The sequence below is a fragment of the Thamnophis elegans genome, chromosome 3 (assembly GCF_009769535.1).
Source record: "Thamnophis elegans isolate rThaEle1 chromosome 3, rThaEle1.pri, whole genome shotgun sequence".
Lineage (NCBI taxonomy): Eukaryota > Metazoa > Chordata > Lepidosauria > Squamata > Colubridae > Thamnophis > Thamnophis elegans.
Window position 1 is genome coordinate 31789523 of NC_045543.1, and position 20560 is coordinate 31810082.

The following is a 20560-nucleotide window of genomic DNA, read 5'->3' on the forward strand; positions in this document are numbered from 1 at the left end:
AAGAGATTCTTAAAAAATTTGAAACCCACTACTGTTCCGTGGTTACATTTCCCCCCCCAGACATTCTGTACAGGCGACATGGAACCTAAATATCTGCTCCTGAATGGAGGAGATGGGAGACAGATAGAAGACACAGACCAACTATGTAGATGATTAAAGCCTATCCAGTATCCCAAATTGATATTACAGTAACAGCTTACTGTATCTGAATCTTCAAAATGTGTATCATGAGAGTGATAACTCAGGAAATATAAACAGACCTGGGAAGATACTTTTATGCGCTAAAAAAGCTGGTATCAGGTTTATCTCTGAAACCATTATGCCTCTCAGTTCCAGTGGGAGAATGTTACTACACTCTTTTATTTCATTTCATTTCATTTCATGCTGAATTATGATTTAATACCCTGTTTCCCTGAAATAAGACATCCCTGGATAATAAGCCCAATTGGGCTTTTGAGCGCAAGCACTAAAATAAGTCCTCCCCCAAAAAAGGCCCTCCCCGAAAATATTGCAACAGAACAGCAGGCCATGAAGTGACCAGGCTCGCCTCTTCTGCACCTCAAAAATAATAAGACCTCCCCCCAAATAAGGCCAAAGTGCTTTATTCGGGGGTCAAAAGAAAATGACCATGCCTTATTTTCAGGGAAATATGGTAGGTCTTGGTCTGTCTGCAAGGGGGTTTTCTTATGCTTCTCGGATTTATCATGGGAACAGGCTGCTTACCTGTCACATATAGGGGGAGAAGATTAAAGGGTTCTGATTTTGAACAGATTTACAGGTCTCTGTGATGTCTGATTTGTGACTTATTAAAAAGCAAGGATATCAAAGTATGATTTACTCCATTTTTAAAATGAATAGTTGAACAAATGGCAGTTTTTGTTTACAGATAACTATGCCAGTCCAATGGAGATGCAATGGATCTCACTCCTGCATGCTGAAAGCAGGAGGTTGGTCATGCAGCATAATACTTGAAAGCAAAAAAACAGGACTTGCTAATATTTATGTCTGCACTGTGGGACACAGTAGGTAGCAAAATATATTAATATAAGGATTGTGCAGAAATCTGGATTCAGCAGGAAAATGTGATATTCAATCCATTCCCTCAGGTTTTAAATAAAAAAATATAGCTTATCAGGTGAGTACCTATTTTGCATGTAAAAGGTCACAGATGTGGTGCCTTAACAGTTTTTTGTATTACTTCATTTTGTACTAAGAATAGAGATGATCTTAATTAAATCTCAAACAGATCTTTCTCAGGCTTGCTTCCTGAATGATGCAGTCCACATGGCTTTCCCTCCCTATCCTTTCCCCAAAAGGTGAGAAAGTGCCTGGCCTCTAGGTGCCAGGCCAGCAGTTATAAAGCGATTAATTACATAATATAGGATATATATGGGAGAAAGGCAGAAAGGTCTAAAGGGAGTATGCCCCCCCCCAAGAATAGCAATAGCAGTTAGACTTATATACCGCTTCATAGGGCTTTCAGCCCTCTCTAAGCAGTTTACAGAGTCAGCATATTGCCCCCAACAACAATCCGGGTCCTCATTTTACCCACCTCAAAAGGATGGAAGGCTGAGTCAACCCTGAGCCGGTGAGATTTGAACAGCCAAACTGCAGAACTGCAGTCAGTTGAAGTAGCCTGCAGTGCTGCATTTAACCACTGCGCCACCTCGGCTCTTGGTAGATGGCAGATTCACGGATCTGACACCTAGTTTGCTACTTTTTAATGTCCAGGATGTAAAACCACCTTTCTTCTCTAAAGCCTGACACAAGTATTATCACTTACTTTAAAAAATCAATGAATTCAGAATCAAAATTTCACTTTGATTCCAAATTTCATTTAATTAATTACCAATCACATTAACATCTATGCAAAACCCTGATAACTTGAACATTGGACGCTATTTAACAAAATGATATTCAATGGTAAAATAAGTAAGATTCTACATTTAGGCAAGAAAAGCCAAATGCACAGGCATAGTATAGGTGGTACCTGGCTCAATAGTAGTAACTGTGAGAGGGATCTTGGAGTCCTAGTGGACAATCACTTAAATATGAGCCAGCAGTCACTGCAGCTGCCAAAAAGTCAACACACTTCAAGGCTGCATCAACAAAGGAAATAGAATCAAGATCACGTTAAATGTCAATACCACTCTATAATGCCTTAGTAAGTAAGGCCACACTCAGAACACTGCACCCAGTTTTTGTCACCACGTTGTAAAAATGATGCTGAGTCTCTAGAAAGAGTGCAGAGGAGGCTAAAACATAAAGAACAGTTGTTAGAATTGGCTATGTCTAACTTAATGAAAAGAAAGACTGGTGGTGGTAGGGACATGATAGCAGCGTTCCAATATCTCAGGGGTTGCCACAAAGAAAGGGGAGTCAAGCTATTCTCCAAAGCACCTGAAGACAGGACAAGAAGCAATGGATGGAAACTAATCAAGGAGAGAAGCAAACCGTAACTAAGAAGAAATTTCCTGACAATTAAAGCAATTAACAAGTGCAACAACTTGCCTCCAGAAGTTGTTAATGCTCCTACACTGGAAGTTTTTAAGAAGAAGTTGGACAGCCATTTGTCTGAAATGGTATAGGATTTCTTGCCTGAGCATGGGGTTTGACTAGAAGACCTCCAAGGTTCCTTCCAACTCTATTATTCTATTAATCCTAACATATCCAAGTCCAACCCACTCTGAGGGTTGTTTTTGAAAGAACAATGAAAAAGGGAATGGACTTAATGGCATGATCCTCAAGTATCTAATGAAACCTAAAATCTGAAGAATATAAAGAGAGTTTCCTAACATTTAAAAATATCTCCATTATGGGTAAAAATAAGACTAGTCTTTATATTTACAATAAACAGGATGAGAATCACAAATATAGTCTAAAATTATGTCTTCTGAAACATGTTTTTTGAACATTTTTTCCCAAAAAGAGGATTCTACAAAATTACCTCTAAAAACTATAAAATACAGTATGTTTTGGCACAGAGAGCAATAGTAGCAGAGGAAAATGCGGTTAAGAACTGTGAGCTAAGAGGAAGACAAACAGCAGGATCCAGTAGCCCTGAGACAGAAAGAAAGCAATGAAGATTTCCACAAGCTCTGAACAAGACCCCTTTCTGTATAACAGAATGTACATAGTCATAACTTTATGAAAACTGATGCTCTGAAGTCCTCATAAAAGCTACCTCTTGTGGCAGAGTATTTTTTTAAATGAAATGAGCAGTTTGACATACTTTTGAAATTCCTATTCTGCCACTTCTAGTAATTCCAGAAGAACAGGGAATTGCTATAACTCCTTTGACCATGAAATAATACAGAAAAAATAGTAAATCTGGGGAATCCTAAGGTCAGTGATAGGGATTTGCAGTAAATATTCAGTTTCTTTGATTAAAAGGAATCTGATGTAGTATGTTTTATTCAGATTAAGAAAAAAATTGGATATTCTTCAGTTGAATAATAAAGCTCTGATTACTGTCAAGAATAAACACATTTATTCGAACATTTTTAACTGAAATTAACCTGGGGACCCTCTCAGCATCTCCTTAAGACAAAGTGTCTTTTTCTAGAATTCTGCAGCTGTCTTCCAGAGCTGCACAGTAATTTCCAAGAAATGATTGGTTTTAAAGATTGCTAACATGAATTCTGAATTACCCATTTCCACTCAAATCTGACGTACTATAAACTCAAACTATTTTTAAAAATAATATAATGTAACTCAGTAGCAGACATGCATTTTTAAATCTTGCATAGTTAATTTTTGAAGTGGAAAAAAGTCAACTGCAACTCTTAACCAAGGAAGCAATATTCATTTAGAATTTCATTAATCAAATTTAAGCAAGGAAAAATGGAGGGGAGGATAACAGAATTTGCAAGCAAAATAAGGAAACATTCAACTTTCCTTTATTAGTGAAATCAATAAGACCGGATCTTTATGAATTGTCTGAAGTTCTTTCATCTGAACTGTACAACTAATAGATCTTTTACCAGATATAGTATAGGCCATCTGCTATGTTTGTCATGTTTTGGATTACACCCTTTTCTTTCTCACCCTCACTTACAAATATATTTTGGGGGAAAGTAGTACTGGATTTAAATAGCTTATGGCTTTTTCTTACCCCTAATAAGATAAAAAAATTAACAGCTGCTATCTCCTCACTTACATTTCAACTACTGTCAATGATGCAGCACTCATGATAAAGTTTTTAGAAGACTAATTCTGCTTCAACCTACATTGCAGTAGGGGTACATTTGAAGCTCTGTGGGCTTCCTCCCACAGAGAATGCTGTTAAATCAACATCAGACAGTTCAGTGTTATTTCCTGGGGAGGAACAGCCCAAGCTGTGTTCGATAAGGGAGGAAGGAATAGGAGCGTCGATTAACATGCCTGATGTAAAAAACAACAAAGCAAATTACAGGTGGGAGGCGGGTGGATGGGCCTATGACAGGAGCAATGGCCAAATTGATTAACATTGTATAAAGGCAGGTATCTCTTTAATGGCTTTAACACTCTGATGATGTTAGCAGTGGCTAACGAAAGCTTAGGGAGCAATATATTTTAAAGTTCCGGAGATCACAATGTCTGTTTCTTTATAACTACACCTGGAACTCACATTGTTAGGACAAATTCTATCTATCTATCTATCTATCTATCTATCTACCTATCTATCTATCTATCTATCTATCTATCTGCTGTGATCATAAAGGGTTTAAGAACTTCAAAAGACACAGCTGTTGGTCACACCTTATAATTGTTTTCAAAAGCATTTGCATGATGAGGACAATATGCAATGCATGTCACTTATCCTTGAGAATATTGGTAAGAAATATTTTCAATAAATTCTGAACATCTTTACTTAGACAATGAGTGGATGGAGCAGGTTCCAACCAAGGATGACTTTTCATTAGGAACTAGAAGACAATGAAATTATAGACAGAACTGTCTGTATTCTACCAAAATTATTATGATAGGGAAAAAAAAGTTTGGTAAGACTTTAAAGAGGTTTACAGTACTGTATAGATTAGTGACCTAATTCCTCTATTTTCTAGCTTAATACCCAATTAGATTTGCTGGAAAGTGTAGTTCTGTAAAAACTGTACAATTTTCTAACCAATAAATGAAAACAACTCTCAAAAGAAGCGTAGTTAAAGGGCCCATCCAATCCTTTAGTACTTATACAATGAAATTTTGCTATGCCATAAAATAATTTATATTTCCTTTGGCTTCTTACACTATTCTGTTAAGCAAGCAGTATGTTGTCCAAACTTCTTTCTACACAATAGAAAGTATGCTACACAGTATTCCAGAATGTTGTGATAGAATATGAACAAAAACTGGAATTAAGAGCATAATCCAATCAAAACTGACTATATTTAGTACTCATTTCTTTTCAGGAAATATAAATGGGGAGATTTAATGACATCACTGCACTGAGAGCAATAGGCATGCATTCCAATATATCCATGAACAAATATTAACTAATATAACTAGGTTTACTGGAAGATTCATTAAGAATTCATTTTCAGGATAAGGCACATATCGTACGAACAGCTCCAATGGAAGTACATAATACAGAGCCGACTCACAGATAAATGTTTTGATTCACTATGGTTACACCTCAAGACCCAGCTGCAGTTTCAGCAAATCCTGATCATAATATTTGTGAGTCACTTCCTTTTTCATTATTCCACAGTTGTTTAACCTAGCAAGAGGCTATGTAGGCATCAGAAGACTATGGGGAACCATTGTTGTATTGTGAAACACTGAAATGCCTGCTGTAGGTGCTAAGCATAACCAAAAACAAACACTATTATCTGAGGACACAAATCAGGCAATGCTGGTGCCCTGACAAACACTTGAGAATGATCATTGTTATCATCTGACCAATCATTTTTATCACAGACCTCAAATCAACTGCAAAGGAGATTAAGGAAGATTAAGTTATAAAATCTTCTTTTCATGTACAAGAAATGTTATTTCATTTTACCATTCAGACAAAAATTGCATTTGTCAGAATTTTGTCAGCCTTTTTTTGCACATATTATTGGAAGAAGTATCACTGGATAACATGCATCATATTAGACTCCTTATTTTAGTCTTTAACTTTAATAAACTTGTTCTTTGCACACAAAAAAAACTTCAGTAGCCCCCAGTCACATCAAAGGTTGCTCCCAATTTCCATGAATCAATCAATCTTAGATTGTTCTTATTACTTCCAAATTTTCCATTGACATTTTTGACTTTTATTTTAACAACCTATAGGAGTCCTTGACAAGTAGTTTGGATTGGGGGTGTATACTATATGCTCTTATTCACTCCCACCCCAATCTAATGGCAATGTAAGAATTGATGAACTTCTGTCCTCTGTTCTGTTCTGAAGATTAATCAGAAACTACTGGACTATTATTGAACAATATTCCTCAGGGGGACAAGTTTAAAACATGATTTCATTCTTCCTGGATAGCCAGGGAAGTAGAATTTCTAAGCAATGCAGTAGAGAAAGCTTGCTCATTAATTTTTAATGTCTCTTTTTTAAAGGAACAATATTGTTTTCAGACCAATTATTGCCTATTACATAATTATATGGATATAATTAAGATTGCATTTGATTTATGTGGATCTTTAATGGGCTTCTGGGTAGTCCAGTTCCTCATTTTGGTCTGAAAATAAACTATGAGATTACAAAATTACTCAATAAGAACTGCTTTTCTGAAAGTTTCTTTGTCAGGTCTTGGGCTCTTCATAAATTTGAGCAAATATGAGACAATTTTTTGCAACCATGGTGACATTCAAGTGTCTTCTAGTTCTGGTGTTTGACAGCTGCAGGGGTGGTGGCAGAGATATACTACTGAACTATAGTAATTCAACAGGAAGAACACAAGCCATAATTGACTCAACCATGATTTCAACAGTGAGTTGTGTTTTGATTAATATCTCCTTTCAATAAAGTTCTATTTTAAGCCAAGAAATTGTGCTCAATCTATTATCTTGAATTTCTCTTTTTTATTTCTGCTATTTTATTTGTTTCTGCTCTGAGCATTTTTTTAAAAAATTCAGTTGAAAGGACATATTGCTGAGTGTGTAAATCAAACAAAAACAAAAACTTATTATGATAATCATAGATAACACAATGAATGTAGAATATTGAATGTTTCCATTAACATGAATAAATATTCAGTATAAGATTATATGATTCCCTATTAGTTTGCAGAATTTGGATATCAATATTTTGACCAAAGGAGGTGTTTCTCTACACATTAGGCTAGTGCTCAAAAATGGTTATAATATGAATAATAGCCCAATAACACATGATGGGGTATAATGAATATTTTGTCAGGACCACATAGCCTATCTGTATTTCAGTGCCAAATAGTGAACGATCCATCTTTTCAGCTTTTAAGAATGTGATTAATTTGCCTCTTTTGGACAGTTGCATTGGCTGAGCATTCTGATAACTTTTTTGGTACTGTTACTTTCATTCGTTCTATGCAAAGGTTTGTGCTTTCACCAAAATTGTTGTTCATGTTACAATTTTAGTATTAGTATTTGAAATATTTGAAATATTTGTACACTGTCCTGATTAAGAATGTTTTTTTACAGATGAAAGTGAATTGTTTTAATCTTGGATAGCTTATTTCTTGCCAAGAAGGGAATAACTTTCTGTAACTCTGCAAGATATCAGACAGCCACATGCTTTCCTTCATTATTGCCTTTGTGCAGCATGAATTTTCAGAAGCTCAGTAACATTGAAACCAGTCACTTATACATGCTGACTATACAGCTACTGAAAGCAAATATGAGAGTTCAGTGATGAAAAGCAGCTGGCTTTCAACTGCTAAGGACTCAGACAATGACTCTCATAATCCATTGCTACTGTAAAAGAGCTTAACGCTCATTCGTTTTTAAACACTATCAAACTATGAGAATTGAAATGTTAGCCATGATTCTCCAGCAACGCAGGGGTGTTTGCTGGGGTATTCTCACCAATACAGACCCATTAGTGCAAAGTGGGATAGATTCTTATCAAAATATCACATCCATGGTCACTATTATTTCTTTATGGAGGAAAAGAAGTGCTCCCTCTCAATGTTCCCTCTAAGCTGCGCGGCTGCACAGCCACGCACTTGACAGGAAAACACCGTGCAGCAGTTTCCAGTGACTTCTAATATCACTGCGTAACATTTGGCAAATGCCTGACTTCCCTTCCCCATCCATCTCCGAAATCAAAAACTGCTGCTTGACTTACCTCCCCGCGAAAACACCCACTCCCAGCCTTCTCCTGGGTGAATGGGGGGGGGAGAAAGAACATGGACAGTAGTGGATCAATGCATCAATGCATCAATGCATAGAAAGGGGGGGAGAGACATGGAGGATTACACCCCATCCCACCCCCATTACATATAATCCTTGATATGTGTCCTATGTTTCACTCTATTTTTTAAAGCCCTCTAACTGATTAATAATCCATTCCCTTTTCGGAGAAGAAATAAAAGTGGGCTTAATCCGTTTCCTCCTCCCCGGGCACAATGGTTCATTTCCCCTGCAAGCTCTGCCTGCGGCAAACAGCCAATGCCATTTGAGAAAGGGGGGGAGAAACTACTCACGTTGTTGATTGGGGGGGAAATAATAATAATAATAATAATCAACAACTATGCTCCCCCGACCTTTTAAACTGCCGGAGAAAATGCTCGGATTGCCCGGTTTCAGCTCCACTTTGGAAGTGGTTTCCTGTCTGCCACCTGGATGGAACCACTTGACCTGGGAAGCCAGGGAGGAGAGGAGGAGGAGGCTAGCTTTGTCTCACCCACACCCTCCTGGGGAAGCAAATGGTATCACCTACTCTAGTCCCATTCATTTTTTGCCTCTTTGGCTCCATCGACTGCTTGAGAGCATCCCCTATGGAACTGTGGCTGGGGAATCATGTGCTCTGCACAGTCCTGTTATCCGTTTCTAGTTACCTAGGCATTTAAGCTAGATTCCCTCAGATTTACGGTCGAGTAGGCATGCATCTAACTCAGCTGGCTGGAGAATTCTGGGAGTTGAAGTCCACAAGTCTTCAAGTTGCCAAGTTTGAAGACCTCTATCATGCTGCACTATTTGGAACCTATTGCGTAAAGCCCCGGCGACCAGCACGACAAAGTGTACTTGGAATGGTTGTTAAAGAAAGACAGATGTGGGAAACTGTAAGATGAGACAGACTTTCAGTGAATAACTGTACATTACCATAAACACTATAAAAGTATTTTATATGCAGACTTGCAGTATTATAAGTGATACTGATATTATATAACACTTTTAAATAAGCAGGTACCTTGAATAAACATAACTTTGAGTTTCAAATAACACTGATTTCGTTGTTGTCTTGGGTGACATCTGTGAAAAAAATCAGGTGCTCAGGCATGAAAATGTACCGCTCAAACACTATACTTTTCCACTCACACTGAAAAAAAATTAGAGGGAACACTGCTCCCTCTATATTATCACTAAAAAGTTAATTTTGTATCTCTGTCATATCTTGCATTCTCCTTTCACTTGAATTCTGCAATGAATGTAATTGCATACATTTACCCGCTCTTATTTTGCAGAATTTTTTCCTGCTTTTGCTCGTTACAAGGGTTTTTACATGGGAGGTTGAGCACTTGTCTTATTTTAGTCCTCTGACTTCTGCAAAGTTCACATTGCTGGTATATTGATAGTACGTCATTTATGGTAAGTAAAACAATTAGGAATTTGCAACGTTTTGGTAATGAAATGGGAGAATCTTAATGTACAAGTTGTGATTATAAGCTGTTACATTCTGGAGAGCGCCAATGTCTACATGGGTATATAATATGATATAATCATTACTATTACTGGTAGTATAATTATCAGTGGTGGTTATTTTATGACTCCAATGCTTGTGATAGGACCTACTGTAGTCCTCAATTAAACCTAGCCTCTCCACCAGAGCAGGCACTTCAGCTACTTCTAATGTACAGAGTCCACAGTATTTTGCATGATTTGCATGAGCCTAGAAATATGTTTATAGGGCATAACATGGTGAGGCAAAGCCATTCATTATTTAAAGCAAGGAACTAGAAACCATTCTTGGTGTGCAGATGGTGATAAGGTTACAGCTGAAAATCCTTCACTTTCAAGCTCTTCTAAAACAAATTTCAGATAACATACAATGATAAAGCAAAGCATCAAATTGTTTTGATACAGAGAAAAGAGGAAGAAAAAGGAAAGCGGAAGAGAAATTAAAACTCTGCCACGGTATTGAAAAAGATGCCTTTGTCATTTGGACAAATGATCGAACATTTCCATATTAGTTAACTCCTTTCAGTAAACAGGAACTCTTGAATAGAGTGAGTTTAAAAACATAAAAAGCTCACTATGTATCAGCAAAAAAGGTAATAAATCAATGCAATGTTGGAAAGCACTTGTTGAAGGTATCAGGTTAGGCAATGTCTTACTCTCCTCCTGAATTGCAGAAAGATAAGTAAGATGTGCTATAAGCGTCCCTTCATAATCTGGGGAAGAGCACTAAACATGAGGAAGCCCAACTTAACCCTTGACTTGCCAGTGATTTCCAGAACATTTAACCTGCTGCTCAAGTGCATTAAGGTTCCACCAATGTCTGCTGGAATTATTTCAGGTCTACCCATTTCACATACTGAATATAGCATGATGAACTGATACAAAAGTTGGAAAACTGGGAGAAGGAAGCTTTGCTGCCTTAAAAAATACCCTACAGTGTTGCCTTTCCACTTCTTCAGATTCCCTGCACTTTTGAGTGACCTGGAGTCAGTACTAAGATGTTTGGAGAAAACAATTGCTTGATTTCAAGAAAAACAAACATTGCCAGCAAATATCTGTGTTGCTGCCCACCCCCATTTATTCTTTAATAAGAGAGAGGATCACACCAGCAGAGGAACCACAATTGTGCTACAAAAGGCTATTCTGTACCCCCACCTCTAGATTAGCATTGAATGCACATAGCTTGTAATGTAGATTTTACCTGTGTTGCGTCTTCCATCAAACCCCTGATCTTCTCCACCACATCTGTGCGTCTGTGCTGGCGGAGAGCACTGATCAGCTGGGCAAGGCTAGCTTCAGAGCCCCTGATAGTCCAGTGCTGTAAAGCGGCATAAGCCCTTTCATGGTCTGCAGAATATCCATTGGCAAAAGCTGCCACCTCCCGCTCGCTGGCATTGGACAGGAATTGATAGATATCTTTCCACTGGCTTCCAAGTTGGGCGGCTACCAATTTCAGAATATCAATGCCTGTTTAAGAGAAGAATTTCAGGTAAGGTGCAAGAATATTGAATACGAGCTTATCAAAAAATTCTCTTTACCTTACAGTAGGGATGCTTGTGCGAAGAAAATTTTGCAAATTACAAACTAACACTGTTCTGAATTAGAAGATTCACTGACACTTTTCTCCCTCCTTCAATATAGTTATTCATCTAAAAATGCATGCAATGTTGGCGACCTTATTGGCAGTCTTGCTACAATGAATACAGATGATAATTTTCAAAGGCAATTTTTAAAAATGGAACGTGGGACTTGCTTTTTCCAAAGCAATTTCAATTATGGTTTCACTTCTCTGGAAATCCTCACTCAACTGTCATGATTTTGAAGGTTACATATATATATTCATTAAAAAGTTGAGAAAAAAGATGTTTTCATTTATTTGTAAATAAATAAATTTTATTAATACATTTACATAATTAATTTATTCTAATACCTGGAAAAGAGCAAATATAAAATACAATAAAATTTAAAAATTGAGAGACTTAAACTATATCAAAGAATAGATTTTTGGGGGAAAAAATGCCTGTGCACATAAAAACAGCTTATTTCATGCAAGTTAAAAGTGATGTAACAAATTGCCCAATATTCTATCAGATGAATTCTATGTTACTTAAAGATTCCAGAGTATTTTCAAGAAAGCGTTTTGAGTTCTTTGGATAATTGTCTGGTAACGCTAGTATGCAAAAAACTAAACTCTCAACAAGTCAAGGAGATCTAAAAGCAAAACAATTTTGTTCCATCCTAGAATCGTAACAATAAGTCAATAAAAGCCAATGGAACAATATGGAGTAAGACGAAGATATTCAAATTCCTAAATAGTTAGACAAAAAAATCTCTATCAATGATCCCTTAGCCCAACCTAATTTCACATCATACAACATTGAAAGTTGAGATTAAAATGTTGTAATAAAATTGTATTAAAGTTAAAAATGGCACTGTGGTTCAGCAACCAATCTTCAAAATTCATGCAGATTTTTTTAAAAAAATTATAACAACGTAAAAGTCAAATTTTCAGCATTCTGGTTTCAAGAGGTTTAATATGACTTGCGCTGAACAAATTTCATGGATTTTGCATATTATCTCCCTTAATCAAAAGCAGATTAAAATGATCTGCTTCGTTATTATGTTTTATCATGTAAAGCAACCAGCAATGCTTCCTTGTGCCAACAAGAAACTGCTTATGATATCAAATAAGAAAACAATGGTGGAAGCAATGAATATTAACAATACCCAAGCAAAGTGTTTCCACTAACTGAATGGCCTCAGTGGAACAGATTTCTTCTCAACATAAAGTCAAATCTCACCCAAGTTGAACTCAAAACTTAATTATTTGAAGGACATGTAAATATAGTTTCCTTGGCAGCAATATGGAAATGGTTTGCCATTTCCTTCTTTGGGGATTTCTTTTTCTTTACTTCTCTTCTCAGTCTACTCTATAGCATTGTGTTGTTCTCTGGCCCAAATTTTGCTTTAGATCACAAGCTGTCTGAAGATTTTAAGAAGCTGGGGAGAAATGATTAAAAATAGCATTACATCAGTCATGGGTTACAGGCGGTACGCCCTGGTATGAGCATACCGGAGCCTGCCCGGAGCACCGGGTACCATTCCGGTACGGTGCTCCGGAGGGCCCACCTGCCTGTGCTCCTTACCTGTCTTTAAAGCCTTTGGTGCTTCTGTGCATGCACATGTTACGTACAGCGCCTGCGCGACGCTCCGGCAAGCAGCTGGCGTCGTGGAGGCTTGTGGAGGCATCGCTGGAAGGTAAGTCGCTGTGTGCGTTCATGTGGAAGACGCCAGTTACTGGTTGTAATTGGATCCGGAACCCACCACTGCATTAGATGTTACTTCCACGTGGACTTTGGTACTGGCAATGGTACTATTTATACCTCTTTTTGTTTCATTAGTAGAAAGGAATATGAAATACTTTATGTCCATAAGACTCTAAGACTGAATTGAGTAAACCCTCAATTCCAGACAAGATGATAAAAAAATAAACTTTTAATTTTTGAAATCATATCATGCAATTTCTATGAAAATAAACAAGCTATCCATTTTTCATTTCCCTATTAAAGAGCCAGTTTATTGTAGTGATTAGGATGCAGATCTTGAAAAGATTAACTGTGAGATTTAGCCCCACTTTATACTCAAATCTACCTGGGTGACCTTGGCCCAGTCACTATCTCTCAGCCCTAGAAAAGAAGCAATGGCAAACAACGTCTGAAATCTTTCCAGAAAAACTGCAGAGACTCATACAGGCAGTTGCCAAGAATCTACACTGACTCAAAGACAAACATAAAACAAAATAAAATCAATTAACCCCTACACTCAGTTGAAGATCACTGTTGTGAATCAACCTTAGGGAAAATTTATCTGGGTTACAGATATCCAAATAATCACTGCATGGCAGTGAAAAGAGTCAGAAAAATCTTTATTGTCATCCAGCAATTATTTGGACCATCCTAGCCTAGATTTGGTAGCCAATGTTAGGAATATAATCTAATGGTTGGGTTGGCAATATATAAATCATATAGCAATGTTATACCTGTTTCTTTAAATCATACTGCAAAATGTGATTGGTTGCTGTTGTCCTCAATTGGCCATAAGAGGGAGACAGAATGACTGTTAGCTCTCTGTTTCGCTAGATGCTGGGCTGATCTAATCTGAGTGTGTTGGAAGCTGGCTGTTAGAAAGTGCCGTGAGCTATTGTAAGTTTTGCAACTGTTAGCAAACTTTGAGTACAAGACTGATTATATGATACTGGACTATGTTATCCCTAACCCACTGCGTTAACTGAAAGACATTTATGACTGACTGTCTTATCCGTGTATGACTTGGACTGTTTTGATGGACTCTGATACCTCTATTTTCCACGAAAGCAAAAGCCTACTTAAACCAGTGTCTCTGTATGCTGGTTTGTGTGTTCTCCAACAACACTCTCACAACGCTTCTCTGAACGTACTCGCTCTCCCAACAGGGAGCTTACCTATCAGCCAATATCTATCTAAAAAGCTGTCAGACTACCTTATTCAATGGGCTTTTTTTATCTCTTTAGTTTTCAATGAAACTTACCCAGCTAAAGTGCAGATTTAAATCAAGCAGGCTTATTTCATCCATTAGTGAAATTACCCAAAATTAAACCAGTACACTGCCATTCATTTAGAATTGCAACCAAACTATCAGAAAGAACTAAGTTCTTTGGAGAAAAAGAAGGGCATTTTCTGAAGTAGAGCTGTACTTGGAATTCAATAGGAAGCACAAAGAAACTTAGTGTTCTGAACAGATAATTCTTTTATTTCTCTGATCCAAGATGAGTTACATAAAACTGCCATGAACCTGTTGCTAAGATTAAGCAGGATGACAGTGCGGGGTGTGTTTTTTTACCTGTCCTCCTATGATATGCCTGCCTTCTTATGATATAATAGTCAATGTGCAAGGTTTTATTACATTTCCATGGAGCACTGATGATGCAGGATCAAACTAAAATGGATTTTCCAATCATTCCTAAAACAATATTCTATGTATACTAAAAGGTAAAGGTTCCCCTCGCACATATTGCTAGTCATTCCTAGGGGGTGGTGCTCATCTCCATTTCAAATCTCTGTGGTGATGTGGCCAGCATGACTAAATGCTGAAGGTGCATGGAACACTGTTACCTTCCTGCCAAAGGTGGTTCCAATTTTCTACTTGCATTTTTACATACTTTCGAACTGCTATGTTGGCAGAAGCTGGGACAAGTAACGGGAGTTTACTCTGTTACATGGAGCTAGGGATTCGAACCGCCAAACTGCCGACCTTTCTGATCTTCGACACTGAGTCAACGTGTCCCCACCCTATGTATACTAAGGATCCACAAATTTTGGCTGGCCATGTGGTTTTCCTAAATGTTGTGGTAGCTACTAGCTCAACCCTTCCAAACTCCCCTTTGCATTGGACCATACTTTTGTGAAGTTGTGCCTAAGCCCTTCTCAGCAGCCTCTTGCAGCATGGACAGCATATCTTTTCCATCCATCAATCGCTCTCTCGTACAAAGCCTTATGAAGTACAGATTGCATCAATTTCTCTCAGATGACCTTAAAGTTTAGTTTAGTTTTGTTCCTGGTCTTCACAATAATTCCAATTCTAGAATTCTGAGGAGATGATATTTACTTTTGGCCCCATCAAGAAATTCTAATGCATTAAAGCCCAGAGCTTTATCCGCTCTTTCTTGCTAAGTTCTTTAGCTTACTTAATTTCAGTCAAGTAAGTTTGCTATGTTGTCACATATTCCAGATGTAAACCAGAATGCAAAAGACAGTGCTGGATATTCCAAGACTTTGGATTTTGTTCCTTAGCAATTCAGGAGTAAAATTGTAAACCAATTTTAGATGTTCTTGCAACGAACCAGGGTGCATATATAAAGAAAGTATAAAGAAAGTGAGAAATCAACCTTTTAAAAGGTTGTGGATATTTTTTTTTTCAATTTGTGCCACCCTGAACTGACTCCAAAGAAAAATGCTCATATTGGTTAAGGCTGCTGATTTTTGCTCTTTCTCCTTTACTTACAGAATGTTAGAAAACTTCACATATTTTATAAACATAGTTTGCAGTTGAAAGATTATTTTCAGCTGATATTGCCTAAATGCAACCCGTAGAAGTAGTCACTAAAATAGTATCTAGGATGGTTTTAACCTTCCTCTTTAAGCCAAAAGGAAAGCTAGATTATAAGTTTTACTGTTTATATGTTTTGTGTTTAAGGTCAGCATTTTAGTGTAGTGGTTAAGGCATCAGGCTAAAAACTGGAAGAGACAAGGGGTTCTAGTCTTTTTTCCTTAGGCATAAAGCTAGCTAGGTGACCTTGGGCCAGTCACTTTCTCTTAGCCCTCAGGAGGAGACAGTGGCAAACCACTTTTGAAAAACCTTGTCAAGAAAACTGCACCGACTAGTCTCTGAGAATTGGTCATGAAAAGGGTATGTACACAGGAACAGTTTCTTTTCTTTCTTTTTTCCTGATAATTGAATGTGAAAGAAATAGAATGAATCTTCAGACACACAAATAATCCATATTCCTAACGTTTACATGTATCTGTTTTCTTTCACTGAAGCTCCTTGTCTGGGATAATCATCACGAAATCCTGCCTGTCATGGACAGAAACTAATTATACTAAAGAATTTCTTTCTTCTGCTGTTTCCTCTCAGCTCAGGAAGAAAAACAGGTTTCTCCTTTTCTTCACACCTCCTCATCAACAACAATTTCCCAAGTGCAAAGTGAGAACCTGATTGTGTTTTCTTTCCATTCTCGTAGATCAAAATACTATCAAAACTTATTAAAATAAAGTGACAGAATAATGACTACACATTATTAAACTATGCACATTTACACAATCAATATCAAGAGTGTGGTCACTACAGATCCCGAAGCTACACGCTAGGGCAGGGGAAAGAAGCAAGTTGCTCCCTGTGATCTACCAAGGCTCTGATGCCAAACACAACCTCTGGTAAACACAGCCTGAGCCAAAAGCTCACAGGCAGGATTGAGATACCTAGAAATAAATGCCAGGAAGGCTATATTAAAAGCACTTTAAAGTGGCAGACTCTTGAGGATATCTGAGGACTGATTTTCTCACTTCATACAGCCCCCATTTCCCTAAACAGGAGAGCAAATGTTCTACCTCAAAGGTATGAGACTTATGAACAATAAGCATTTGACTAATTGAAAATTAACCCCTACTATTGTTCAAACCTTATACAGCGAAGTATAGATCTTGGGGTCACTTGCATGTGAACCTCAGAGTATACGGAGTCTAGATAGACCATAAACACAAGTCCACTGTGTGAAGGTTGACTATACAACAGAAGTATCTTTGTGAAATACACTTTCCTAAATATATTTAAATTTCTTAAAAAAGGAGGAGGAAGGCCTTGTGACATCATGTCTCCACTGACTTGAAATGATTTTATTGTTAAAAACAACTGTGAAAACAGATAGTTTAAATAAACATGTGCTACGAGTAGCATAAAAGATGCCCTGGAAGGAAAGAAAGAAAAAAGAAAAAATGATAAAGAATACATTCCATGTTAGTTTATATCACTATTTTGTAAGGTGCTCAGAGTTGCTTTGAGATGGGCAGCATATAATGTAATAAATAAATAAATATGAAAAAGAAGGCCCGTGATTCCTGACATATAAGAAGCTTTTATGTCAGAATAAAGTTATTTTTAAGAAGCTATGAGATTTGAGTGTTTTGAACTGCAATGGAGGCCTATTTTATCTGTGAATGTATTTCTGTTTATAGAACTATAACTACTCACCATGCCCATTGCAATAGTAGATCCATTTCTCCCGATGTTGGGTTGGGGTAGAAGATTTCTTCAAAACAGACTTTTCCACAATTGCACTGGGATCTTGCGTTGGTCCTTTTTTTAGAGTTCGTGAACTTTTGCGGACACTGCAAACAACAATAACCACAAGCACAAGCAGCAGTAGCAGGACAATCATCCATGGCAAATGCTCATTGATATCAAAATGCTTATGCATAGCCTGTCTCGGGGGCCCTCTTTTAGGGGGTTTATATGGAATGCTGGATTTCACATTGCCACTCATCTCCAGTGCTGGCTGTAAGTTAAGATTGGAAGGGGTGTGTTTGTGGTAATACGGCTGCTGGTGATTTATAGATTTAGAATAGTTCAAAGCTGTCACAGTCTCATTCTTGGAGGTTTCATTGTAAATGTCTGTTGGCTCCATCATGTCAGCATATGTGCTTGGGGGAGGAGTGGCGGTGAAGTTGGAAGAGGAAGCATTCACACCTGAAAAACACATAGAATATTAAAAATGAATCAGCAAGTGTAAACCCTATCAGCCAGTCTTTCCATGGCTGGTACTGGTACAATTATGTTTTGAAGTCAACATGATCTAAAAGGCTGGGAACTTCAAGAGCTGAAATCCAGCCTGTCTGGAAAGCCCTTGTTGAGGAAGTCTGCTAGGAGTTATTAATACAGTTCTGACCTCTAAGAGCACTTAATTTAGAAAGAAGTAACTGGCTCAAGAGTTTACAATGAAGTGTCCTCCCTATTTGGTGGGGACTCAACATCCCACAATCCCATTAGTAAGAAAAAATGCTGATAGCTGATGAAATCCCAAGCATCTGGAAGGCATCATGTTGTTTACCCCATATAGATCATGCTATGAAATAGCCACAAAGAGTGCATGCAGATCTTGCAAAACATAGTTGCTGAGCATAGTTCTTAGGCTGCAAATCCTCAATTCATGACAAAACATTTTTTCAATAGATGCTGATTTTAAGCCAAGTTTAATACTATAGTTTCAAATGAAATCAAAATACTAACAATGAAAGATTTAATAAAAGTTGTGGGCTAGGATGCAAGTGTTACTATTTATTACATACAGTATTTTAAACAATCAAGCAAAAGGACAAAACTTACAGAGGGCTGGGAAGCACTGTGAAGTTGTATATAAGTCTGAGTGCTATTGATATTGCTAAAACACTATACAAATTAATCAGTTTAATTGTTGGAAAAAGAAGAACTCACTTGGTATCTGACCATGCATTCTTATACATAACTACATAACATCTATCAAGTTTAAGAAATACAATTCTGTAGCAGGTTGATAAAGTGATGCAACTTAAAACTTCTTTACGTCTGTGTGTCTGTCTCTCTCTGTCTCTCTCTCCCTCCCTCCCTCCAGTATAGTTGATCCTTCCATCTCCCCATTAGCCACATGCTTGTCAAATAATTGCTGTCATAATGTGCTGTACTTGCCAGAGGAATTATGCTGAAGCTGAATCAGGCTAACTATTGAAGAGCTGTAAAAAAGGGATCTAAAATAATGTAAAGTAGAAGCCCAACAGGCATCTTTTAGAGAAGGGAAGGGAACTCCACACTGAAGCATTACCAGCTTATTACTTCAAAATAAAGTTTCATATTCATGACATTATTTCCCATGTTCCAGCAGAGAATGCTTCCCAATGCTTTACACCTACCTTTGGTAAGAAAAGTAGCAGAAGAAACTTTGTAGTGCTTTTCATCTTCTCCTGGACTTGACAAAAGCCCAGCTACATTCTGGGAAATTGACTGAAATCCACAGATGTTGTCTGTCATTTTTGTCCCTGGTTTTATCACCACCATGTTTAGTTTGAACAGTTAGTAAAGGATTTGCATTTCAGCACACTAGAAGGCACAGCAGAGAAAGTGCCACGAGGGCATGGTTTGCACCTGATGTCTTCAGTTTCAGTTCCTTTTTTCCTTAAGCCCCATCCAATGGGGCATACTTTATAAGGGATACAAGTGTCTCCATGTAAAAATTTACCAGGTGGGCAGGAGCATTCACGGTCAGTCCAAGCAGTGCAAGGTGTCTTCTCAATCATTGACTGCTCACAGGGCTTTCTACATGAATGGCATTCTTCTATACCATTTTCGTGCTTTGTAAAGGTTCCATTAGCACAAGAGCTGCATTCTCTTAAGGTTGTCATGGTGCAGTGCTTAGATACGTACGTTCCTGCAGGACACTTGTGGCAAGTCAGATGTGTGTTGGTGGCACGATCATGATGGGTGTATGTACTGATGGTGTTCTGTTCAGATGACACCTCAGACTGAGCATCCACAGTGCCCAGGAACATAAATCCCTGAAACACATACACAAATGCAAGTCAAATACATCTTGCAAGGCAAATTACAGTAAATGGTATCAGCTTTACTGACTTACTGAGTAAGTATAATCCAAATACTGTACATACTCAAATCTGGTTTCACAGAAGCTATTTGCCCTCTTATGAACACTTATTTCCTGGATTCTTGGAAGTCTTTTTGCCTTTCCTTTGATCTCAGCAAACGATGGTAAAATGAATTAAAATGTGGTTTTCAGACTGAATTTCAGTGGTGAAATCTGACACATATATTCACATTTATAAAACACATAATAGTTTACAGATTTACTAGTTTTCAGATATATGCGTACATAATTAAACATAAATTTCAGATGAACAGAACCCCCAACCTTTCTCACAAAGCAGGATGATATAGGAAGGTCTGTAAAAGTTCTATGTCAACATTTGAGTTACATTTATTGAAACACTTGTACATAACAACCGGCTGTCACAGACTTATCAAAAAAACTTGTCATAGAGCTATATTGCATACATTCCATTAGCAATACTAAAAAATCCTTTGGTAGGAGTAGCTTCAAAATGGGCAGTCTTAGAGGAGATTCAGAACATAACTTGCAGCCCAGATAGCTCATCTCCGCTTGACGCCTTTACAAAGCTACCACCCA

At 37.6% G+C, this 20560-nt stretch overlaps 1 protein-coding gene across 1 annotated transcript in view; it reads right to left on the reverse strand.

The window, feature by feature from the left end:
• TNFRSF21 (TNF receptor superfamily member 21) overlaps positions 1 to 20560 on the reverse strand; it is a 42568-nt gene that overhangs the window by 14133 nt on the left and 7875 nt on the right. Inside the window, 4 exon segments of the mRNA XM_032212651.1 lie at positions 10997 to 11262; positions 17581 to 18075; positions 19272 to 19421; positions 19424 to 19913. Of these exon segments, the coding sequence (XP_032068542.1) occupies positions 10997 to 11262; positions 17581 to 18075; positions 19272 to 19421; positions 19424 to 19913 (1401 nt within the window).